At 40.7% G+C, this 23,897-nt stretch overlaps 1 protein-coding gene across 1 annotated transcript; it reads left to right on the plus strand.

The window, feature by feature from the left end:
• The first annotated feature begins 317 nt into the window (after window positions 1-317).
• LOC140915346 (lipase member M) lies at window positions 318-14,784 on the plus strand. The gene is made up of 9 exons (XM_073354931.1): window positions 318-458; window positions 4,364-4,481; window positions 5,305-5,503; window positions 6,516-6,625; window positions 7,723-7,859; window positions 8,598-8,744; window positions 9,818-9,889; window positions 14,264-14,335; window positions 14,551-14,784. The coding sequence occupies exons 1-9, from the start codon at window positions 351-353 to the stop codon at window positions 14,782-14,784; spliced, it is 1,197 nt and encodes a 398-aa protein (XP_073211032.1). The 5' UTR covers window positions 318-350.
• The last annotated feature ends 9,113 nt before the right edge of the window (window positions 14,785-23,897 follow it).

The following is a 23,897-nucleotide window of genomic DNA, read 5'->3' on the forward strand; positions in this document are numbered from 1 at the left end:
CCAATAGTGTGTGCTCCATGAGAATGTCTACAGGGCCCTTTCTCCAGGTACTGTTCTCCTCCTGGTTTACTGATCTTTTCATCCAGTATTGGATGAACTTAACAGAGAATGCAGGCTGCTGCCAAGCTACCTTTTCTTTTTGCTTCCAGTTTTTGCTGCTTGCAATGCATAAGCAATCAGAGGCTGTGCCAGATGGCTTACTGTGGTACCAGGCACAACTTCACCACACCAAGCTTCATCTCTCAGCAATTCACTTCTCATCGGATATAGTGCAGTGTCTGCATTGTATTGTATGTGCAGAGAGAGCACTCTTGTTAACAGATGAATGTGCTGTTTTACACAGAACCAAGATGTGGCTATTCATTACAGTGGCATATTTGTTCCAAGGAACTGTATCTTCAGAGAAACTCATAAGAATGAAGAGAGATCATGTGTATCCTGAAGCATATATGAACATTGTAAGTTATTCATTGGAATTAATTTAAAATGAATGGAATGCTGATAGCACAAAATTGTTTAGAATGGTCTGCATTAACAGGTGCAGGTGAGATGCACTTCGCTAACATTTCCCCTCTTCTCAAACACTTACTGTCATTCTGTTTTGCCAAATGTTCCTTCCTATCTACATATATAGGAGTCCAGCTTATGAGGGGTAGAAACTACAACAAGTTCTATTTTTCTTTACTAAAGTAGCATAGTAAAATTTCCCCTTTGAATATTTGATTGCTGCAGCAGCACCAGCCTTCCAGCTGAAAAGGGCAAGCACTGAGGGTTCTGGAACTACATACTTCCTCAGCCAAGATTTTTGGAAGTGATTTGTGATATTTGGATGTCTCCATTTTGGGGGGCGCCCAGCATCAGACATAGTAAAGGGGCTGATTTTCAAAAAGTGCTGAGCACTCACTCCCTGAAAATCAAGCCCCTTTAAATCACTAGTTTCTTTTAAAAATTTTTGATCCTACTGTCCTGCAGGGTAAATGCCACTAAAGAATGCTGAATCTCTGTAAAACAACCCTGTCTTCCAGCAGCAAATGTGGAACCTTAAAGCTCTGGGACAGTGGTGGTTTCAGAGCAATGAGCCAGCTCTGCTCACTTCCTGTGTGACCCTGGGCAAGTCACTGTGACATACCTGGGTCCAATCCTGGCTCAGGAACAGCTGTGTCACCCTTGCCATGCAACCTTGGGTGCCTTACAATGCCTTACTGAAGTAACTCCCACCTGGGCAGCTCACAAACAGCCTTCCAGCAGGCAAGCCACATGCTGAGTGTCTGTGTGTGACTGCAGTCTGCCAGCCACACTTGGATTACACGCTGGCTCTCACCAGCCTTGGTTATACTGCAGGGTGACCCCAACACACCCCCAGTCTTAGATTTCCCCCCAGAAATGTATGTCCCATACAGCCCAGCCCTCTTCTGGACAACACAAGTTACATTAGGTCCATTATTTCTTTAAAATAAATAATATGTGCACAACTTGCCATCCCAAATGTAGTTTCCTAGGCACTTCAACTTAGAGACACTGGATTAGATAAAACAAGTTTATTAACTACCAAGAGAGATTTTTAAGTGAGTACAAGAAATGAGGCATAAGAGTCAGACATGATTACAGGAAAAATAAAGATAAGGCATTTTCTAATACCTAACTTAACAAACTATATCAGATTCAAGCAGTTTCTCACCATATATTTTCAGCAGTCTTTCTGATCAAACCCTGTAGATACAGACCCCTTCTGTGGTTCAGATTCAACATTTTCAGATGAGCACTAAGAGACAAAAATTCTATGTGGAAGGATTACCCTGCTGCCTTTTTCTCACTTGTTTCAGCTTCCTTTGTTTCCCTTCCTGTTTGATGACTCTGTTTATTGCTTACATGCAAATTAAGCAGAGCCCACATTCCTTTGTTTATGACAGACCTGTTTGCCAACCTGAGTTTGGGCAGGGCAGTGGGTTTTGGAAAATGCTGGAAGGGCATAATGAGTGGGGTCCCACAAGGATCAGTTCTGGGTCCAGTTCTGTTCAATATCTTCATCAATGATTTAGATAATGGCATAGAGAGTACACTTATACAGTTTGTGGATGCTACCAAGCTGGGAGGGGTTACAAGTGCTTTGGAGGATAGGATTAAAATTCAAAATGATCTGGACAACCCGGAGAAACAGGCTGAAGTAAATAGGATGAAATTCAATAAGGACAAATGCAAAGTACTCCATTTAGGAAGGAACAATCAGTTGCACACATACAAAATGGGAAATGACTGGGACTAGGAAAGAGTACCACAGAAAGGGATCTGGGGATCATATGGATCACAAGCTAAATATGATTCAACAGTGTAACGCTGTTGCAAAAAAAGTGAATATAATTCTGGGATGGATTAGCAGGAGTATTGTAAGCAAGACATGAGAAGTAATTCTTCCACGCTACTCTGCTCTGATTAGGCCTCAACTGGAGTATTGTGTCGAGTTCCGGGCACCACATTTCACGAAGGATGTGGACAAACTGGAGAGAGTCCAGAGAAGAGCAACAAAAATTATTAAAGGTCTAGAAAACATAACCTATAAGATTGAAAAAAATGGCTTTGTTTAGTCTGGAAAAAAGAAGATTGAAAGGGGACATCATGGTTTTCAAGTACTGTACATAAAAAGGAGGAGAGAGAAAAATTGTTTTTCTTAACCTCTGAGGATAGCCCAAGAAGCAATGGCTTAAATTGCAGCAAGGGAGATTTAGCTTGGACATTAGAAAAAAGTTCCTAACTGTGAGGGTGGTTAAGCACTGGAATAAATTGCCTAGGGAGGTTGTGGAATCTCCATCATTGGAGACCTGTCAGGAATCATCTAAATAATTAGTCCTGCCACAAGTGCAGGAGGCTGGACTAGACAACCTCTCCAGGTCCCCTCTAGTTCTATGGTTCTATGTGTTAATAAAGTCATATAGGAAAATCTTATAACTTCGCATACATTGTTGCCACACACATTTTATCAGGACAACAATGACCAGCAAATTGAGTTTTCAAATGATACCTTACAAGGTATACTTTGAACAAAGATTATTACAAAAATTTTTGAATACCGGGGTATATTTAGTCACTTAACCTTTCTGAGCCATCATGTAGCCTACTGTAAAATGGACATAACAGTATATTATGGGGCAGTTGTGAGGTTTGCTTAGTTCACAGGCAATTTTGAATTGAAAGTTAAGGTGGTTTCATAATATTTCTATTCTAAAAAGCTGGAAATTCAGTATCAGAAAAGTTCAAAAACTGACTTTAACACTACCTGAGATCATTCCTTTTTCCCTATTCCCTCCTACCCCCTGCTTACATTTCCAACTTATTCCACATGTCTTCTCTGGCACTCCCTAGCTGCATAGAGACCAATGAATCATCATCTCACCAAGCCTCAACACAGAGTCCATAGACCTAAGTTTTCTCCACCGCACCACATTTTACACTCTTAAAAATGTCAGCATTTTACATCTTAAATTTGTAATCATTTTACTATTCCTGCCCTTGAAAAGGGCTCCTTGCATGAGTGAATGTCAATATCTACCTATATTCAAATTTTGTAGTGTTAGTTGATTTCATTGGAGACAAAGAAAAGGGTTATGTAACTGGCACACCTATCAAAAAGGAGCCAACTTTAAGGGGTTTTAATCACAAAAATAACATTTCTTTTCAATTTCCTGCAAAAGTTCTCTGATCTACTGAAAGATTAACTTTCAGGGAATCTTTTGAGAATGTGATCAATGTTATTGTTGCAGTTGGAGTGGGACTTAGTATTATCTAGGTCATTCCTCACAGGTGTTTATTTAACCTGTTCTTAAAAACCTCCAATGATGGATGGAGATTCCACAACCTCCCTAGGTACAGTAATTTGTTCCAGTGTTTAACTACTCTTTTAGTTAGGAAGTTTTTCCTAATGTCTAACCTAAATCTCCCTGGCTGCAATTTTAGCCCATTGCTTCTTGTCCCGTACACTGCGGATGTATCATTCATGTATCAACAATGTATCATTCTCCTTTTTATAATAACCTTTTACGTACTGGACACAGTACTCCAACTGAGACCTTATCAGTGCTGAGTAGAGTGGGAGAATTACTTTTCATGTCTTTCTTACAACACTCCTGCTAAAACATTCCAGAATGTATTGTGGAGTATGAAAGAAAAGAGGGGTAGTTTGAGGGATGTGTCATTAAAATATGTCTTTTCTTCTTTTTCTTTTGGACACTTAATAACTAAGGGACCAGATCCTCAGCTGGTCTAGTCCACAATGTTTTCTCATCACAGAGATCCTTCCATGTACATACTGTGTAGAAAATGGACACCCGTAAGCCATCTGAAGCAAAAGCATTTGTGTTTTCTTTTGCAGAGCGAGCTCATTACCTATAGAGGGTACCCCAGTGAGGAGTATGAAGTGGTGACAGAAGATGGCTATATCCTTAGCGTTAACAGAATCCCTTATGGAATAGAAAATCAGGGGAATACGGGTATGATTTATTTCTGTAAAGCAAGGAAGACTTAAGAGGACACATTTTGAAAAGCAGGTGTCTAAATTGCTTTGCCAGTCTGTATAAGTTTGGACTCAAGTCCTGCTTGCCTTAAGTGGGTAGTCACACTGAAGTTGATGGAAATGTTTTTGTGAGTAAGGTGAGCAGAATTTGATGCTAAATCAGTGGTATTGAAACAATTTGTATAGAGGGGGTGCTGAAAGCCATTGCACTCCTGGTTCCAGCACCCATGTGCTAATGGTCTGTTTTTGAAAATCTGGCCTTGAATGAACTGAAGCTTGTGCTCTGATCATAAGCGATTTGGCATTTGATCAGTAGAAGTTTAAAAAAAAAATGTAATCTACCCCAAACACCCACTGTCAGGAGAGCCCAGTTTCTTCCTTGGATCTCATGGTTTGTGTTGTGGTTGCTTTTGTTCACAGCTGTTTAACCTCAGTGATGAATTAACATTTTGAATAAAGAAGGCCTTTATTAAATATTTCATGCCTTTACTACTTAAATTAAGGTATTTAGAAGCTCATTTCTCAGTTCCGCCAGAACGTCTTCAGTAAAACCAGGGAGACTAGACTTTACATTCTGGTATTCCTAAGATAAACAGCAAATCTACTTTTTAAAAGTCCAGGCATTCATTATATCGCAGAACAAATTGAAAAAGGGATACACACTTTAAAAAAAATCCATAGGAGTCTGACTTTAATCCAGCGCAGGACTGGGAATCACAGTTTTGAGTACTGGATAGGATTATCATTGTATTACCATATTAATCAAGCAGCTCAGTAAAGTGTGTTTTTTTTTCTTTCAGCTGTAAAGCCTGCTGTGTTTCTCCAACATGGATTACTAGGAGATGCTAGCAACTGGGTCACAAACCTGGCCAATAACAGCCTGGGCTTCATACTAGCAGATGCTGGCTATGACGTTTGGATGGGAAACAGCAGAGGGAACACCTGGTCTAGAAGACACCTGAATCTTTCTATTGAGCAAGATGAGTTCTGGTCTTTCAGGTAGACTGAATTATTGAGCACTGTTGGAAATAGTATTTGGAGGGACATGGGATATTGAAATCTTTCATTTTTATCTGTCTGCTCATCTATCTAGATTTTTATAAAGCACCCATCACTGTGGTGTCAGTGAATCTAGGTCATTGGTTTAAACTCAGTGCAGGTTGACAATGAGTAAAAATTGTTGACATCTGCTGGCTTAGAAGCTGGTGCTGGATCATGAGCTGGCTGTGATCTGTCCACACTGTAAAAATATTACCATAACTAGCACTAATTGGAGTCCTCGTTGGCCTATCAGACACTGCCGAGGTTCAACAACGGGCTCATGGAAGACTGTACTGCCTGTGTCCACACTGTATCTTCCCTGAAGACAAACAGAAAACTTTAAAGTTAATACGGAGATATACCTATCTCATAGAACTGGAAGGGACCTTGAAAGGTCATTGAGCCTAGTCCCCTGCCTTCACAGCAGGACCAAATACGGTCCCTTATTTTTGCCCCAGATCCCTAAATGGCCTCCTCAGGGATTGAACTCACAACCCTGGGTTTAGCAGGCCAATGCTCAAACCACTGAGCTATCCTTCCCTCAAACTTCAATCACTAGGGCTTCCAATGCACTTTTATTTTAATGATTGTTTGAAGACTAGACTGTAGTGTACATTATATGATCCTGTGTCACAATGGAAATGGTTCCATTGCTGTGTAATTAATTCTTCCTTCTACATAAGATTAGGCATTGGTTTGATCCTAAGATCATTCAAATTAAAAGGAGTCTGTCCATTTACTTCAATGGGGTCTGGGTCAATCCCTCAGGTATGAGCAGAAAGCACCTCGGAAATTAGTGAACTGTCTCTTTTACACTAAGCGCCACAAAGACCTAGGACTCTCAAAAGCAGAATTACTCACAAAACAGTTTGTTTTTTCTCATCTGACAAACCTAGATTTCCCTTATCCAGTGCTAATTCACCTGGGATTTAATTTATGCATGCATGTTTTGCATCCTTTCTCTCTGCAGTTTTGATGAGATGGCGAAGTTTGACCTTCCAGCAGTGCTAAACTTTATTATGCAGAAAACTGGACAAGAGCAGTTGTATTATGTTGGCTATTCACAGGGTGCCACTATAGGTACGTAATGTTACAAGGAATGCAGACTGATGTGTTATGGATAGGGCCCTACCAAATTCATGGCTATGAAAAACGCATCACGGACCATGAAATCTGATCTCCCCCCATGAAATCTGGTCATTTGTGTGCTTTTACTCTCTACTATAAAAATTTCATGGGGGAGACCAGCATTTCTTAAATTCGGGGTCCTGACCCAAAATGGAGTTGCAGGGCATCACAAAGTTATTTCAGGGGGGTCATGGTATTGCCACCCTTACTTCTGCTTCTTTTGGAGTCAGGATCCCTACAATTACAACACCATGAAATTTCAGGTTTAAATGGCTGAAATCATGAAATTGGTGATTTAAAAAATCCTATGACCATGAAATTGACCAAAATGGACCTTGAATTTGGTAGGGCTCTAGTTATGGAATCATGTCTGCACTGCTATACAGTAGTGAAGACTGTGTTTGGGTCTCTGACTCCTTTTATGAGTGACCTAAAATTCAGATGTAAAAACACCTCCTAAACTGACAGTTGTAAAATGTAGGCAACTTTAATGAATCCAATTTTTATTTATATGAAAGATAACAAAACAGAATGGGCCAAATGCATTCCTGCTGTAACTCCAATGATTTTGACTTACACTGGAGTTTAAAATGGCCCAATTCATGGGTTAAGGGGTTTGGAATCTAACTGGGGGATCAGGGCTTAAGATAAGGCAAGCAAAATATCGAGATGGCTGCACACAGAGGGGTTGGGTTTAGTGGAGGATAAAAACAAAGGCAATATGATGAGGTAGTTGTTTGGGAGAGTAATGCATGTATCTTCAGAGCTAAATAGTGTATATATACTTGGGATGAATTTTTGGAGAAGTAGTGGAGATAGGGTATCAGTGTAGGACGAGTATGTAAGATAATAGTTTTCAAGCCTGTAGGACAGGGAGGATAGTGGAGTTTCAAATGAACTCTAGGATGAACACTTACTTCAATAATCATCCTGCAGTTTGACTTACAGGCAATCCTATAGCTATTCAAATATTGATTGGAGTAGGATAAATACTGATATTTTAGTTTATGAAAGTTGCTCTAGTTAACTTTTCTCTTGAATTTTCTCAGCTTTCATTACATTTTCAACAATGCCCCAGCTGGCTAAAAGAATCAAACTGTATTTTGCCTTAGCCCCTGTAACTACAGTTAAATATGCCAGAAGCCCTGCAGTAAAACTCCTGTATCTTCCTGAAAAGTTTCTCAGGGTATGTGGTACTTCTACTCAAAATATTTGATCATCTAAATATTTATTTGACTTTTAGAATGGACGAACTGAAAACATATATTTAACTAGAAATTTATGGGTCTGTTCATGTCTGTGGTTAAAGATGTTCAGCTCTGCCCTACAACACTGGGTGAATTAATTGACTTCCTTACGTCTTTCACTTACTTATGTCCAGAAATACAAAAGGAGAATATTTCATTCCACAAAGTTAAGTTCATGACTTAAAAAAAACATACTTACCTATATTTTCTGTAACTCCAGAAGAATTGCTGTGGCTCCAGTCCTACAGACACTAAATCACATGCATAAGTGTTACGCAAGTGTGAGTAATCCCACTGATGTCAGTGGAGCTACTTATTTGTGCAAAACTGCTCGTGTGCATAAGTATTTGCAGGTTCAGGAGCAAAAGCAGAACTGGAGTTAACTTGAAAGTGAGTCTATCATTAAACAGGCAAAAAAATCTGAAGCACATTGATTGGGCAATGCCTGTGCTATACCTGTTTGAAGGATAAACAAACAACTTACTTCCCACATGTCCCCTCTTCCCCCCGCCCCAAGCAATATGTAGCCAGCAGGGAGGAAAAATAGGTGTGTAATCAATAAGGAAGGGGAGGAAATAAAAAGGGGGAAATAGAGTATAACGGATGGGGGGGGGGTTGAAAAAAGAAAAATGCATAGAACAATTCAGTAAGTGAGCAATACCTTTGTGTTTTTACAGGTCTTGCTTGGCAGAAGGGAATTATTTCACCAAAGTGAATGGCTGAGAAAGCTAGTTGTTTCCTTTTGTGGCCGCAGCATTTTTGCTAAGCTTTGTGGAAATGTCTTCTTCGTTCTGGGAGGCTACAATGTGAATAACATAAATATGGTATGTACAACCCAGCTGGCTGAGTTGTGTGGGGAGATTTCTAGCCCCTGTGTTTGTATTCATTTTTAACTTGAAACTCTGTGGCCTGAATCTTGAAGTCCTTAGTCAGGGCCAAATCACATCCTTCCATGGAAAAGTCCACAGGAATGGTTTGACAGATAGGAAAACCCTCAGAGGGCTATGTTCCTGTGCTGGGGGAGAGCTTTGCTCTACCTGTCAGAAATTCAGGCAGTTCAGTCCCCAGAATCCACAGATGTCCCAAGACTCACAAGTGTTTAGGGAAATAAGCTGGCTGCTGCCTATGGAACTGTAGTTTATAACTGGGGTTTCACAGTGCACTGGGTCACCCAGAAGAGGTTATTAAGCCTCAGGCTGCACCCCATTTTCAGCAGATTCCCTCTAAGGTTGGAAGGGAGAGAGGAACAATGCTTGGTAGCAAACCCAGCCCCCTCATCTAACTCCTCAACACTGCAGAGGTCTCTCCAAGGGTCCAAGAATGAAAGACATGCATGAACAGGGAGATTGACACTTGGAGGATCCCTTTTTTGTGCAATTCTAGGCAAAACAATCTGCCCCTCAAGTTTTTACTTGCACTTTTTTCAAGCAAAATCCCCTTTGATTTTTGAATTAGAGTTTTGCTGAATTATGGAATGTGTAACAGCTTCTTAAAGACGTGACTCGGGATGTGGCTGTATATGTTTATAGTAGTTAACACATTCCTGGACCATCAAGGGCTCCCCCTCATATCCCAAATCCTAGCTATTAATCCCTACAAGTGTGAACTAAATAAATACTCTGTAGTCTCTTGGATAAATCTCCTGCCTTATCAAAATGGTTGACTTCATATCCTTTGAGACTATAACTCCGTTAAAAATTCTGCATAATGTTTTTCGGTATCCAGTGCGTTGCCACATTTGAAGTACTTGGTAAAGCCTGATCCTGCCACCCTTACTCTTATGGAGTACCTTACTCCATGAGTAGTCCCACTGCTATCACCAGAAGTACTCTGGTGAAAAGATACTACTCTGTGAGAAAGGGGTGGAACTGGTCCCTCACTGAATGTTTTCTTTCAGAGTCGTGTTAATGTATATGTAGCCCGAGCCCCAGCAGGAACATCTGTGCAAAATATAATCCACTGGAGCCAGGTACTGTTCAGCTTTTAGGCCGCAAAGTAGGTACTAAGCACTGAATGTTATACAAATTGGGTATATTTAATATTCTCAAATGAAGTTACAGCTAATGGGTTGGAAACTCGCCTAATTTGTGGTTTACAACTGAAATCTCAACAAAAACAGTACTTTTTATTGACATTTAAACAACAGGTATTGAAATTCCTCCCGGAAAGACAAGCACATTTGGAAATCCGAGGGAAGGGTAATGCGCCACGTAGGCTTACTAATATATATACGGTACAGCAAACGAAAAGGCTCAGGTTCTTATTTTAATTAATTACTCCTTATAACAGCTCTTATTACATCCTTTTTTCTATACAACCTATCAATTCAGAGGCAGTATTAGAACTACAGATGATAATTTTTCTAGTCAGTAGGTTTACTATTTTGCCTTGTGTGATAGCATATCCTAGGAAAAGGAAATCTTGTATGACCAGGTTGATGAATTTTTGGTGTTGTGGTCAGTATAAGATAAGACATTCTTATACTAAGATAAGTACTCTGCCAATACTGCAGGATGGGGGACAGAGAAGGAAACACTTCCAAGTACCGTGCACTTGCAAATATGCATATGCAGCCATTGCAACCACAAACACTTGAACAGGAGGGAAAATACCAAAGAAACGCACCACAGCAGCACTTCAGAAAGAGGAACCACACAAAAATGAGGAGGCTAATTAAACAGATATTAAAAGGAACCGTCACAAGAGTGAAATCCCTGCAAGCTGCATGGAAACTTTTTAAAAACACCCCAATAAAGGCTCAAACTAAATGTATCCTCCTTATTTAAAAAACAAACAAACAATGAGAGGACGAAAAAGTGCCACCATGGCTAAGCAGAGTAAAAGAGGCAGCTAGAGACAAAAAGACATCTTTTAAAAATTGGACATCAAATCCTACTGAGGAAAATAGAAATGAACATAACCTCTGGCAAGTCAAGTGTGCAAGTATAATTAAGCAGTCCAAAAAAGAATTTAAAGAACAACTCGGCAAAAGACACAAAAACTAACAGCAACATTTTTAAAAGTCCATCAGGAGCAAGAAGCCTGCCAAACAATCAGTGGGGCCACTGAACGATTAAGGTGCTAAAGGAGCACTCAAGAAAGACAAGGCCATTGCAGAGAAGCTAAATAAAATCTTTCAATCAGTCTTCACTGCAGAGGATATCAGGGAGCTTCCCACACCAGCCATTTTTTTAGGTGACAAATCTGAGGAACTGTAACAGATTGAGATGATAAAATTAAACTGATCAATTAAATAGTAATAAATCACCAGAACCAGATGGTATTCACCCAAGAGTTTGGAAGGAATTCAAATATGAAATTGCACAACTACTAACTGTGGTATGTGACCTACTGCTTAAATCAGGATAGCTAATATAATGCCAATTTTTTAAAAAGACTCCAGAGGCAATCCTGGCAATTACAGGCCAGTGAACCTAAATTCGGTACCAGGCAAATTGGTTGAAACTATAATATATAACAGAACTATCAGACACACAGATGAACACAATTTGTTGGGGAAGAGTCAACAAGGCTTTTGTAAAGGGAAATCATGCCTCACCAATCTATTAGAATTCTTTGTGTTGCAACAAGCAAGTGGACAAAGGTGATCCAGTGCATATAGTGTACGTGGACTTTCAGAAAGCCTTTGACAAAGTCCCACACCAAAGGTCTTAAGCAAAGTAGGCAGTCATGGGATAAGAGGAAAGGTCCTTTCATGAATCCATAACCGGTTAAAAGACAGAAACAAACTGTAAGAATAAATTGTCACTTTTCACAATGGAGAGAAGTAAATAGCAAGGTCCCCCAAGGATCTATACTGGGACGAGTGCTGTTCAGTATATTCATAAGTGATTTGGAAAAAGGGGTAAACAGAGTGAGGTGGCAAAGTTTGCAGATATAAAATTACTCAAGATAGTTAAATCCAAAGCAGACTGCAAAGTGTTACAAAAGGGAGGCAAAATAGATATTTTGGATGTGTGAACATTTGGGAAATTTGTCCTGATTATACTTTTTATTAGGGCTGTTGATTAATCACAGTTAACTCATGTGATTAACTCAAGAAAATTAATTGTGATTAATTGCAGTTTCAATTGCATTGTTAATAATAGAATCCCAATTGAAATTTAGTAAATATTTTTGATGTTTTTCTACACTTTCAAATATATTGATTTCAATTGCAACACAGAATACAAAGTGTACAGTGCTCACTTTACGTTATTATTTTTATTACAAATGTTTGCACTGTAAAAATGATAAAAGAGAGTATTTTTCAATTCATCTCATACAACCACCATAGTGCAATCTCTGCATTGTGAAAGTGCAACTTACAAATGTAGGGTTTTTTTTGTTGTTGTTAAATAACTGCACTAAAAAAACAAAACATTTTAAAACTTTAGAGCTCACAAGTCCACACAGTCCTACTTCTTGTTCAGCGAATTGCTAAAACAAACAAGTTTGTTTACATTTACGGGACACAATGCTGCCCGCTTCTTATTTACAATGTCACCTGAAAGTGAGAACAGGTGTTCGCATGCACTTTTGTAGACAGCATTGCAAGGTATTTACATGCCAGATATGCTAAACATTCATATGCCCCTTCATTCTTCAGCCACCATTCCAGAGGACATGCTTCCATGCTGATGGCACTCGCTAAAAAAAAATTCGTTAATTAAATTTGTGACTCAACTGCTTGGGGGAGAATTGTATGTCTCCAGCTGTTTTACCCACATTGTGCCATATATTTCGTGTTATAACAGTCTTGGCTGATGACCCAGCACATGTTGTTCGTTTTAAGAACACTTTCACTGGAGATTTGAAAAAACACACAAAAAAGGTACCAATGTGAGATTTTGAAAGATAGGTACAGCACTTGAACCAGTTTAAGAATCGGAAGTGCCTTCCAAAATCTGAGAGGGACGAAGTGCGGAGCATGCTTTCAGAAGTCTTAAAAGAGCAACACTCTGATGCAGAAACTACAGACCCAAACCACCAAAAAGGAAATCAACCTTTTGCTGGTGGCTTCTGACTCAGATGATGAAAATGAATATGCGTTGGTCCACACTGGTTTGGATTGTTATCGAGCAGAACCTGTCGTCAGCATGGACCCTTGTCCTCTGGAAGAGTGGTTGAAGAATGAAGGGACATATGAATCTTTAGCGCATCTGCCATGTAAATATCTTGCAATGCTGGCTACAACAGTGCCATAAGAACGCCTGTTCTCGCTTTCAGATGACATTGTAAATAAGAAGCGGGCAGCATTATATTCTGCAAATGTAAACAAACTTGCTTGTCTGAACAATTGGCTGAACAAGAAGTAGGACTGAATGGAGTTGTAGGCTCTAAAGTTTTACATTGTTTTATTTTTGAATGCGGTTATATTTTGTACATAATTATACATTTGTAATTTCAACTTTCATGATAATGAGATTGCACTACTGTACTTGTATTAAGTGAATTGAAAAATACTATTTCTTTAGTTTTTTACAGTGCAAATATTTGATAATGAAATGAAAATATTCATGAAAATATTTCATAAAAATGAAAAACAAATACCAAGTGAGCACTGTACACTTGGTGTTCTGTGTTGTAATTGAAATAATATATTTGAAAATGTAGAAAACATCCAAAAATATTTAAATAAATGGTATTCTATTATTAACAGCGTGATTAATAGCGATTTTTTAAATTGCTTGACAGTCCTACTTTTTATGTGTGTACTTTTTATGTGTGACCTGTATCTCTTTAAAGAAATAGATACAGATTCATAGCTTCCAAAGCCAGAGGATCCATTGTGGTCATCTAGTCTGACCTCCTGTATAACACGGGCCATAGAATTTCCCCAAATAATTCCTTTTTAACTCGATCATATATTTTAATCTTTTATAGAGGCTCAAGGGGGAAAAAATGATTTCATTCTATACTAGTGTCTGTCCACCAGTTGGCAAATATGACAGGTGCTGTAATTTGGTGTCCCAAGCCCAGTTAGTTGTTGTTGCTATTTATTATTTTATATTGCTATTTATTATTTGTATTACCAAAGTGCCTAGGAGCCCTACTCATGGACCAGGACCCCATTGTGCTAACAAGGTTACCAACTGTTGGTAATTTCTTGGAAACTGACAGCAACACCTATCCACTTGTCTCTGAAACCTCTAACTAATTTAGTGTAGGCCTCCACATAGCCTTGAAATGGGATTAAGTGTAATTGCTGTCAACATAGTGTAAGGTGGAATCCAGCCAAAGTCTTTGAGGTGAAAGATTTCATGACTTACTTTTTATCCCCTGATCAATTGATTTGTATATTAGAATTGTAACTTTTTATCTTTCGTGCTTTTCATATTAGATACTTAATTCAGGGGAATTCCAAGCTTATAACTGGCGCAGTCAAACCAAGAATATGGCGAAATTTGGTCAGGTAGGATTATGATTTTTTTTTTTGCTTAACAGTGCCATCATCTTTGGAAAAATAAAACAATTGGGAAGAGAGCCCAGGAGTGGGGGGAGTAAGGGGTATTTTTCTTCCTGGTTTTGATTGCGGAGCAGCTTCTCTCATTATTTACTGAATGGATGTGTATAAAATTTGCTGTGACTTCACAGACTTTTATTTCTACACTATTCACTATTTTCCAGGCCACCCCTCCTTTATACAAGATAAAAGATATGACAGTGCCAACTGCAATATGGACTGGTGGACAAGACTTGCTTGCAGACTTAAAGGATGTTAATATTTTACTTCCTCAAATTATTAATCTTGTTCATTACAAAAACATTCCTGAATGGGCACATCTGGATTTCTTCTGGGGGCTGGATGCACCGCTGCGCATGTACAGTGAAATCATTGACCTAATGGAGAAGCATCCATAAACCACATACAGTAGACATGCTTTAGGTTAATGATGGCTTCCTCTGATGAAGCTAGTTTTCTCTGTGTAAGAGAAGAACCTATTTTCCTTTTTATAAAAAAGTTAACCTTTCTACTGACTCCATTACTTACTATGATTGGCTGTATTTTCACTACTTTTGTTGTTGTCATATTTTCTATCCTGCTGCTGATTTTCGGTAACTACAGCATCATTTCAGGAAACAAAGCTACATTTCTCAAAAAGAAAAGGAGGACTCGTGGCACCTTAGAGACTAACAAATTTATTTGAGCATAAGCTTTCGTGAGCTACAGCTCACTTCATTGGATGCATGCAGTGGAAAATACAGTGGGGAGATTTATATACACAGAGAACATGAAACAATGGGTGTTACACACTGTAAGGAGAGTGATCAGGTAAGGTGAGCTATTACCAGCAGGAGAGCTGGGGGGGAAAAAACCTTTTGTAGTGATAATCAAGGTGGACCATTTCCAGCAGTTGACAAGAATGTCTGAGGAACAGTGGGAGGAAGGGAAGGGAATGGAATAAACCTGGGGAAATAGTTTTACTTTTTGTAATGACCCATCCGCTCCCAGTCTTTAGTCAAGCCTAAATTACTTGTATCCAGTTTGCAAATTAATTCCAATTCAGCAGTCTCTCTGTCAATCTGTTTCTTCACTTCAGCAGTTGTAGTTGTGAGAATGCTTGATAGAGATCTTGTAGATGTTTGCCTCTGTCTGAGGGGCTGGAGCAAATGCGGCTGTATCATAGAGTTTGGCTGTAGACAGTGGTGTGGTCTGGATGAAGGCCATTGTCTACAGCCAAGCTCTATGATACAGCCGCATTTGCTCCAGCCCCTCAGACAGAGGCAAACATCTACAAGATCTCTATCAAGCATTCTTACAACTACAATACCCATCTGCTGAAGTGAAGAAACGGATTGACAGAGACAGGACAGGCCCAACAAAGAAAATAACAGAACGCATCCGATGATGCATCTGGTGAAGTGAGCTGTAGCTCATGAAAGCTTATGCTCAAATAAATTTGTTAGTCTCTAAAGTGCCACAAGTCCCCCTTTTCTTTTTGCAGATACAGACTAACATGGCTGCTACTCTGAAATCTGACATTTCTCAAAGAATCACTTTAACTTCACTCCTGCTATGGAAGGCAGAAGAGAGTCCAGTGCTGAGAGTGTGTGTGTGTGTGTGTGTAGAAGTGCTGAGCAGTATCCTGTCTATCTGCAGTTCATAAATGGTAGACATACTCCTGCCCCCACACCCAGCTATCATTGGGATGAAACAATAAAGATCCGCTAGCTCTTACATTCAGGACCAGTGTAAGCAGTGTTTTTTAAAAGGTCTGATTGTCTACCACCTGGCTTCTCTGCAGGATATGTCTGTTCCCCAGACCCTACTTCCAGGCCACGCTTTGTTTTGCATGGGTTTGTGTTTTTTTGTTGCATTGATTGAATATATAATTCTATTCAATCTAATCTCTTTGGCCCAGATCCACACAGGCATTTAGGCCCTAACTCCCAATAGAATCAGCATTTATAAATTGTTCATCACTGAGGTACATAGGTATGCTCTATGTACATTAGGAAAAATCAATTTTATATTTTGCATTGAGGTAAAACCATATTGAGATTACTAGCTATGGACTCACCCTTCAGTTAACATAAGTATTAGCATAAGCCCCACCTAAGACAAAAGGGATGTGTGAACCTGCCTGGGAGATTTTGGCTGAGTATTTTGTGTGTGTGTGTGAGAGAGAGAGAGAGAGAGAGAGAGAGAGAGATCAGTCAAGAACAGACAGAGAGGGGAACACAGCCTGAAGAGGCAGCTGAAAACATGGTGGCTGGCCCTGGAAGAATCCTGGGAAGAGGTGTCTGAGCTGACGGCTAAGAGTGCTTTTGGTGTGGTGAGCAAATAAGCTGTTTCCTGCTATTTGATTCCATATGCAGTCAGAAACACAGAAACAGAGACACATTGTAAATAAAAAAGAACGGCATCAAAGCAACTCCATCAATTTCTACTTCTAACTGGAACATCCAGAAGGTAGAATCTCCTTCCTTAGAAGTTTTTAAGGTCAGGCTTGACAAAGCCCTGGCTGGGATGATTTAATTGGGGATTGGTCCTGCTTTGAGCAGGGGGTTGGACTAGATGACCTCCTGAGGTTCCTTGCAACCCTGATATTCTATGATTCTATGATCCCTGGGGTCCAAAGCTTTGACTTGCTGCTCAGGGTTGAAAAGGGCCAACAATATCATTAGGGATCAGCAGTCTATTCCTCGCCTTTTTAGGCTGTTTCCTATGATGAACAAGATTTTTGTTGCTGATTTTCAGAGATGCTGAGTGCCCACATCTCTAGTTGAAATTAGATGCTCAGGTCACAAATATAAAGGGAAGGGTAACCACTTTCTGTATACAGTGCTATAAAATCCCTCCTGGCCAGAGGCAAAGTCCTTTTACCTGTAAAGGGTTAAGAAGCTCAGGTAGCCTGACTGGCACCTGGCCCAAAATGACCCATGAGGGGACAAGATACTTTCAAATCTTGGGGGGAAGGCTTTTGTCTGTCTGTGTGATACCTTTGCCGGGAACAGATCAAGGATGCAAGCCTTCCAACTCCTGTAAAGTTAGTAAGTAGTCTAGCTAGAAAATGCGTTAAATTTTCTTTGTTTTGGCTTGTGAAATTCACTGTGCTGGAGGAAATGTGTATTCCTGTTTTTGTGTCTTTTTGTAACTTAAGGTTTTGTCTAGAGGGATTCTCTATGTTTTGAATCTGAGTGCATGTAAGATGATCTTCCATTCTGATCTTACAGAGATGTTCTCTTGTCTTTTTTGTTCTTCTAATAAAGTTCTGTTTTTTAAGAAACTGATTGGGTTTTTTGGGTGTTAAAAATCCAAGGCTGGTCTGTGCTCATCTTGTTTGTTTTCAAGCCTCCCCAGGAAAGGGGGTGTAAGGGCTTGGGGGGGATATTTTGGGGAAATAGGAACTCCAAGTGGTCCTTTTCCTGTTCTTTGTCTAAATCACTTGGTGGTGGCAGCATACTGTTCAATGACAAAACAATATTTGTGCCTTGGGAAAGTTTTTAACCTAAGCTGGTAAAAATAAGCTTAGGGGGTCTTTCATGTGGGTCCCCACATCTGTACCCTAAAGTTCAGAGTGGGGAGGGAACCCTGACACTCAGCATCTTTGAAAATCAGGTGATGGATTTCTAGGAGGAATGATGCTCCTGCAGCTCTACTCAGGAATATTCAAATGTTTTAGATTGTTTGCCGTCTAGTGGCTAGTTTAGGGAGATATACCTAATACTTCTTACTAATAAGGGAGATTTTCCTCTAGCTTTATTGAAAGCAGTCTGTGTTTATTGAAGCAGAAAGTGCTGAATTTTACTGCTGCTGGTGAACATGCTATTAAGTTGACAAATGTGAGTTCTACCGACACTTATGATATGGATAGAAGATGGAACAGAGAGCACAGAGGCTGTTATATGTAAATGTCCTGCCTGCCCAGGGGGACTTTGAATGACAATGGGGGACATTTGAGATGTTTGTCCAGATCCAACCCACCTCACTTAAGAAACTGAACTCTTTGTCTATCCGAGAGTATGCATCTTTGTTTTTCAGGCAAAAATTATTTCTGTGATGAATGTGGTCATTTTGATAATGATTTGCATCAGAGTTTTTCCCCAGAAGCAATATTTCATTACTGTGTTTTAAAGAATGTGTGAAGGCATCTCCAGAAACATGTTGGAACAGCAACCATTTAAATCTAGGTTTTGACTGATCGTTTTAGATTACATAAGGAGTTAGGTTTAAGCAAGGCTTGCACAATAAGCATTGCAACTGCTTGTCTACAGGTTAATCACTTTAAGGAATTGAGTGGAGATGGGGGAGTCATTGGTTTTTAAGGATCTGTTAGAAGGATGATATGCTCAACCCAAACCATTTTGCTGATGCTTGTTTCCTATTTTGTGTGTGTGTGTGTGTCAGAAGTTTTTGTGGGTTGTTTTTTGTTTTGTTTTAAATTGAGTAGCACAAATGCAGTGAGACAGGGTCGGGCCAGATGGCTACAGGAGAGTAATAGAAGGCAGATATCATAGAATATCAGGGTTGGAAGGGACCTCAGGAGGTCATCTAGTCCAACCCCCTGCTCAAAGCAGGACCGATCCCCAATTAAATCATCCCAGCCAGGGCTTTGTCAAGCCTGACCTTAAAAACTTCTTGGGAAGGAGATTCTACCACCTCCCTAGGTAACCCATTCCAGTGCTTCACCACCCTCCTAGTGAAAAAGGTTTTCCTAATAGCCAACCTAAATCTCCCCCACTGCAACTTGAGACCATTACTCCTTGTCCTGTCATCCGCTACCACTGAGAATAGTCTAGATCCATCCTCTTTGGAACCACCTTTCAGGTAGTTGAAAGCAGCTATCAAATCTCCCCTCATTCTTCTCTTCTGTAGACTAAACGATCCCAGTTCCCTCAGCCTCTCCTCATAAGTCATAATCATTTTTGTTGCCCTCCGCTGGACTCGCTCCAATTTTTCCACATCCTTCTTGTGGTGTGGAGCCCAAAACTGGACACAGTACTCCAGATGAGGCCTCACCAATGTCGAATAGAGGGGAACGATCACGTCCCTCGATCTGCTGGCAATGCCCCTACTTATACATCCCAAAATGCCATTGACCTTGTTGTCAACAAGGGCACACTGTTGACTCATATCCAGCTTCTCGTCCACTGTCACCCCAGGTCCTTTTCTGCAGAAATGCTGCCTAGCCATTCGGTCCCTAGTCTGTAGCGGTGCATTGGATTCTTCCGTCCTAAGTGCAGGACTCTGCACTTGTCCTTGTTGAACCTCATCAGATTTCTTTTGGCCCAATCCTCCAATTTGTCTAGGTCCCTCTGTATCCTATCCCTACCCTCCAGTGTATCTACCACTCCTCCCAGTTTAGTGTCATCTGCAAACCTGCTGAGGGTGCAATCCACACCATCCTCCAGATTATTAATGAAGATATTGAACAAAACCGGCCCCAGGACCGACCCTTGGGGCACTCCACCTGATACTGGCTGCCAACTAAACATGGAGCCATTGATCCATATTAGCCCCAGGTTAAGTAGGTCCCTTTTCCCTGGTTAAGGTAACAGTAAAGGTTTCAGAACAATCAGGAGCCTTCTGGAGACAATTAAGACAGACAGGCTGATTAGAACACCTGCAGCCAATCAAGAAGCTGCTAGAATCAATTAAGGCAGGCTAATCAGGGCACCTGGGTTTTAAAAAGGAGCTCACTTCAGTTTGTGGTGAGTGTGTAAGGAGCTGGGAGCAAGAGGTGCTAGGATCTGAGAGTGAGAACACATACTGTTGGAGGACTGAGGAGTACAAGCATTATCAGACACCAGGAGGGAGGTCCTATGGTGAGGATAAAGAAGGTGTTGAGAGGAGGCCATGGGGAAGTAGCCCAGGGAGTTGTAGCTGTTGCACAGCTGCTCCAGGAAGCACTCTAGACAGCTGCATTCCACAGGGTCCTGGGCTGGAACCCGGAGTAGAGGGCGGGCCCAGGTTCCCCCCAAACCTCCCAACTCCTGGTCAGACACAGGAGGAGTTGACCTGGACTGTGGGTTCATAAAAACAGCCAAACTGAGGGCTGCTGTGAAGCTCCAAGGCAAGCAAATCCGTCAATAAGCGCAAGACCCATTAAAGTAGAGGAGGAACTTTGTCGCAGCAGAAAAACAAAACTAAAAAAGTTTAACCTTGTTAACTAGGATTTCACTGAAAGCAGATGTAGAAAGTTGAAAAGAATCAAATAACACATTTTATTGTTAATTTTCCCATTGAATCTAGCACATGATTCGTGGTAGCTTATGATGGCAGTCAAGGACCTTGGAGAATTGGCTGAGTTGCTTCCTTTTCTTCCTGATCAAGAACAGTCAGCATGGATTCACCAAGGGAAGGTCATACCTGACTAATCTAATCGCCTTCTATGATGAGATTACTGGTTCTGTGAATGAAGGGAAAGCAGTGGATGTATTGTTTCTTGACTTTAGCAAAGCTTTTGACATGGTCTCCCACAGTATTCTTGTCAGCAAGTTAAAGAAGTATGGGCTGGATGAATGCACTATAAGGTGGGTAGAAAGCTGGCTAGATTGTCGTACTCAACAGGTAGTGATCAATGGCTCCATGTCTAGTTGGCAGCCGGTATCGAGTGGAGTGCCCCAAGGGTCAGTCCTGGGGCCGGTTTTGTTCAATATCTTCATAAATGATCTGGAGGATGGTGTGGATTGCACTCTCAGCAAATTTGCGGATGATACTAAACTAGGAGGAGTGGTAGATACGGTAGTAGGTAGGGATAGGATACAGAGGAACCTAAACAAATTGGAGGATTGGGCCAAAAGAAATCTGATGAGGTTCAACAAGGATAAGTGCAGGGTCCTGCACTTAGGACGGAAGAATCCAATGCACCGCTACAGACTAGGGACCGAATGGCTAGGCAGCAGTTCTGCGGAAAAGGATCTAGGGGTGACAGTGGATGAGAAGCTGGATATGAGTCAACAGTGTGCCCTTGTTGACAACAAGGTCAATGGCATTTTGGGATGTATAAATAGGGGCATTGCCAGCAGATCGAGGGACGTGATCGTTCCCCTCTATTCGACATTGGTGAGGCCTCATCTGGAGTACTGTGTCCAGTTTGGGGCCCCACACTACAAGAAGGATGTGGAGAAATTGGAGAGAGTCCAGCAAAGGGCAACAAAAATGATTAGGGGTCTGGAACACATGACTTATGAGGAGAGGCTGAGGGAACTGGGATTGTTTAGTCTGCAGAAGAGAAGAATGAGGGGGGATTTGATAGCTGCTTTCAACTACCTGAAAGGTGGTTCCAAAGAGGATGGATCTAGACTATTCTCAGTGGTAGAAGATGACAGGACAAGGAGTAATGGTCTCAAGTTGCAGTGGGGGAGGTTTAGGTTGGCTATTAGGAAAAACTTTTTCACTAAGAGGGTGGTGAAACACTGGAATGCGTTACCTAGGGAGGTGGTAGAATCTCCTTCCTTAGAAGTTTTTTAAGGTCAGGCTTGACAAAGCCCTGGCTGGGATGATTTAATTGGGGATTGGTCCTGCTTTGAGCAGGGGGTTGGACTAGAAGACCTCCTGAGGTCCCTTCCAACCCTGATATTCTATGATTCTTTCCCCTCTTCCTGCAGGGCTCATTTTCTGAGGTTACTGGGAGCTGGAAGAGTCTCAGTTACAGTGGGTTAGCTTGTTAAGATAAAGGGAAATTGTCTATGTTTGGTACAGATGAGACGAGAAGTCAGTGAAGAGATCAGGGCAGGAGGGAAGAGGAGTAGTTAGTAAGTACTGTCTTGGACCTGGCTATTCTACTGTTCATGATGACAACCCTCTTTTAATGTTTTGGTTGGTTAGTTTGTGGGTAGGGGGTTGTCCTGGCTCATCCCCCCCCCCCGTCTCCATATAGGGGAAGGGCAGAATACATAAAGGACCTGTAATCTCTACCTAACTACCTGGAGCACTTAGGCAAGACTTACAAAGCCAACCTCCCCATTACAATTTAGACTTGCTCACTCTATATTTAAATCAATCAATGAACGTCTGTTTCCTTGAGGAGCTGCTGCTGTTGCTGTTTGCATTGAATTGTGACTAATACAAATAGTTAGCAACTATCAATAGAAATAGTTGTAGTTTAAAGTGACCTGCAGTCATCATCATAATTTTATCACTATAATGTTTTAAACCTGTCTTAGTTTCTCTCAGTTTTACATTAAGAAAAAATTGTCTATACATTTCTTTGGTGATTACAGTGAGTGTTACTCGCTATCAACTTCCACTCTCAATTTCACATTTGTTTTATAACTTCATCAACTTAACATGGAGCAGTCAAACCTCAGTTCTGAGAAATGTTGTTACTCCCATGAGTCACTTTATCATAAGATGGCCCCATTCTCTCTCATAGTCAAATAGCTTGTTCATGGCTTCCTTTATGTAAACATGAATGATGACTTCTCAGTGCATTCTTTTTCTCCATATGACAGACCTTGGCAGTATGTTCTTTCTCACCACAGCTTTGCATTGTGAGAAGTTGAAGATAGATTGGGTGATATGTTAATACATTTCTTTTCTCCATGATCCTCAGAACAACTTTTCCCAATACACAAGCAGTGTAGACACTTAAGGAAATTATCTGGGTTTAGAATTAATTACTCTAAGACAGAGGCTCTCTCTTTAGGCCTTACCCAAGGGTATGTCTGTACTGCAGTAAAACACTCTCAGCTGGCCCATGTCAGCTGACTCGGGCTCAGGCTGTGGGGCTATAAAATTACAGTTTAGATGTTCAGGCTCGGGCTGGAGCCTGGGCTCTGGGACCCGCAAGGGAGGGTCCCCTTGTCTCCCTTATACAATAACCTTCTTGATACTCTTGGGAGACTGTGAATCCTTGTATGAAGGTTCAGGGCTGGCTCCAGCCTTTTTGCCGCTCCAAGCGGCGAAGAAAAACCTGATTGAGCTGCTGCCAAAGTCCCACCAAAGAGGAAGGGAGGGAATGAAGGATCCACTGCCTAATTGCTGTCAAAGACCCGGACGTGCCGCCCCAATAATGGACAGAATGCCGCCCCTTTCTATTGGGTGCCCCAGGCACCTGCTTCCTTCGCTGGTTCCTGGAGCCGACCCTGTGAAGGTTGGGATCTTGGTGGTTTTACTAGATTTCTTGATAGAATGTCAAATATAATGTATTTGGCCAATTTAAGGACACACAAGAATTTCAGAGATACACCTTTATTTCAATGTTTCCAAACTTTAATATTTTTACAGGTGAAAAATTGATTAATGATCGGGTGCCTATCAGGCTTTGACATAATACTAATTAATATAGCTAATGATAGAAATAGCTTTTCTAAAATCTACACAACACTTTTGAAAGCTCAGAACCCCCAGCATGAAGGCAATATAGATATTCAGGAGTTGGATATTAATATCCCTGTTGAATTTAATTTTAAAACCTGAGGAAACATCTTGAGACAATTCTAAATCATCTTTATGTACTAACCACTTGAACACGAAAGGCAAGTCATTACACAGAGAACCTACTTGAGTGCACCTAGATTACGTG

The sequence above is a fragment of the Lepidochelys kempii genome, chromosome 7, assembly GCF_965140285.1.
Source record: "Lepidochelys kempii isolate rLepKem1 chromosome 7, rLepKem1.hap1, whole genome shotgun sequence".
NCBI lineage: Eukaryota > Metazoa > Chordata > Testudines > Cheloniidae > Lepidochelys > Lepidochelys kempii.

Excerpts from the sequence above, each read along its gene's own strand:
- LOC140915346 (XM_073354931.1), top strand. The coding sequence starts at position 351 with ATGTGGCTATTCATTACAGTGGCATATTTGTTCCAAGGAACTGTATCT. Across the intron at positions 5,504-6,515 it reads GATGAGTTCTGGTCTTTCAG|TTTTGATGAGATGGCGAAGT; the intron begins GTAGACTGAATT and ends TTCTCTCTGCAG. Across the intron at positions 9,890-14,263 it reads ATATAATCCACTGGAGCCAG|ATACTTAATTCAGGGGAATT; the intron begins GTACTGTTCAGC and ends TTTTCATATTAG.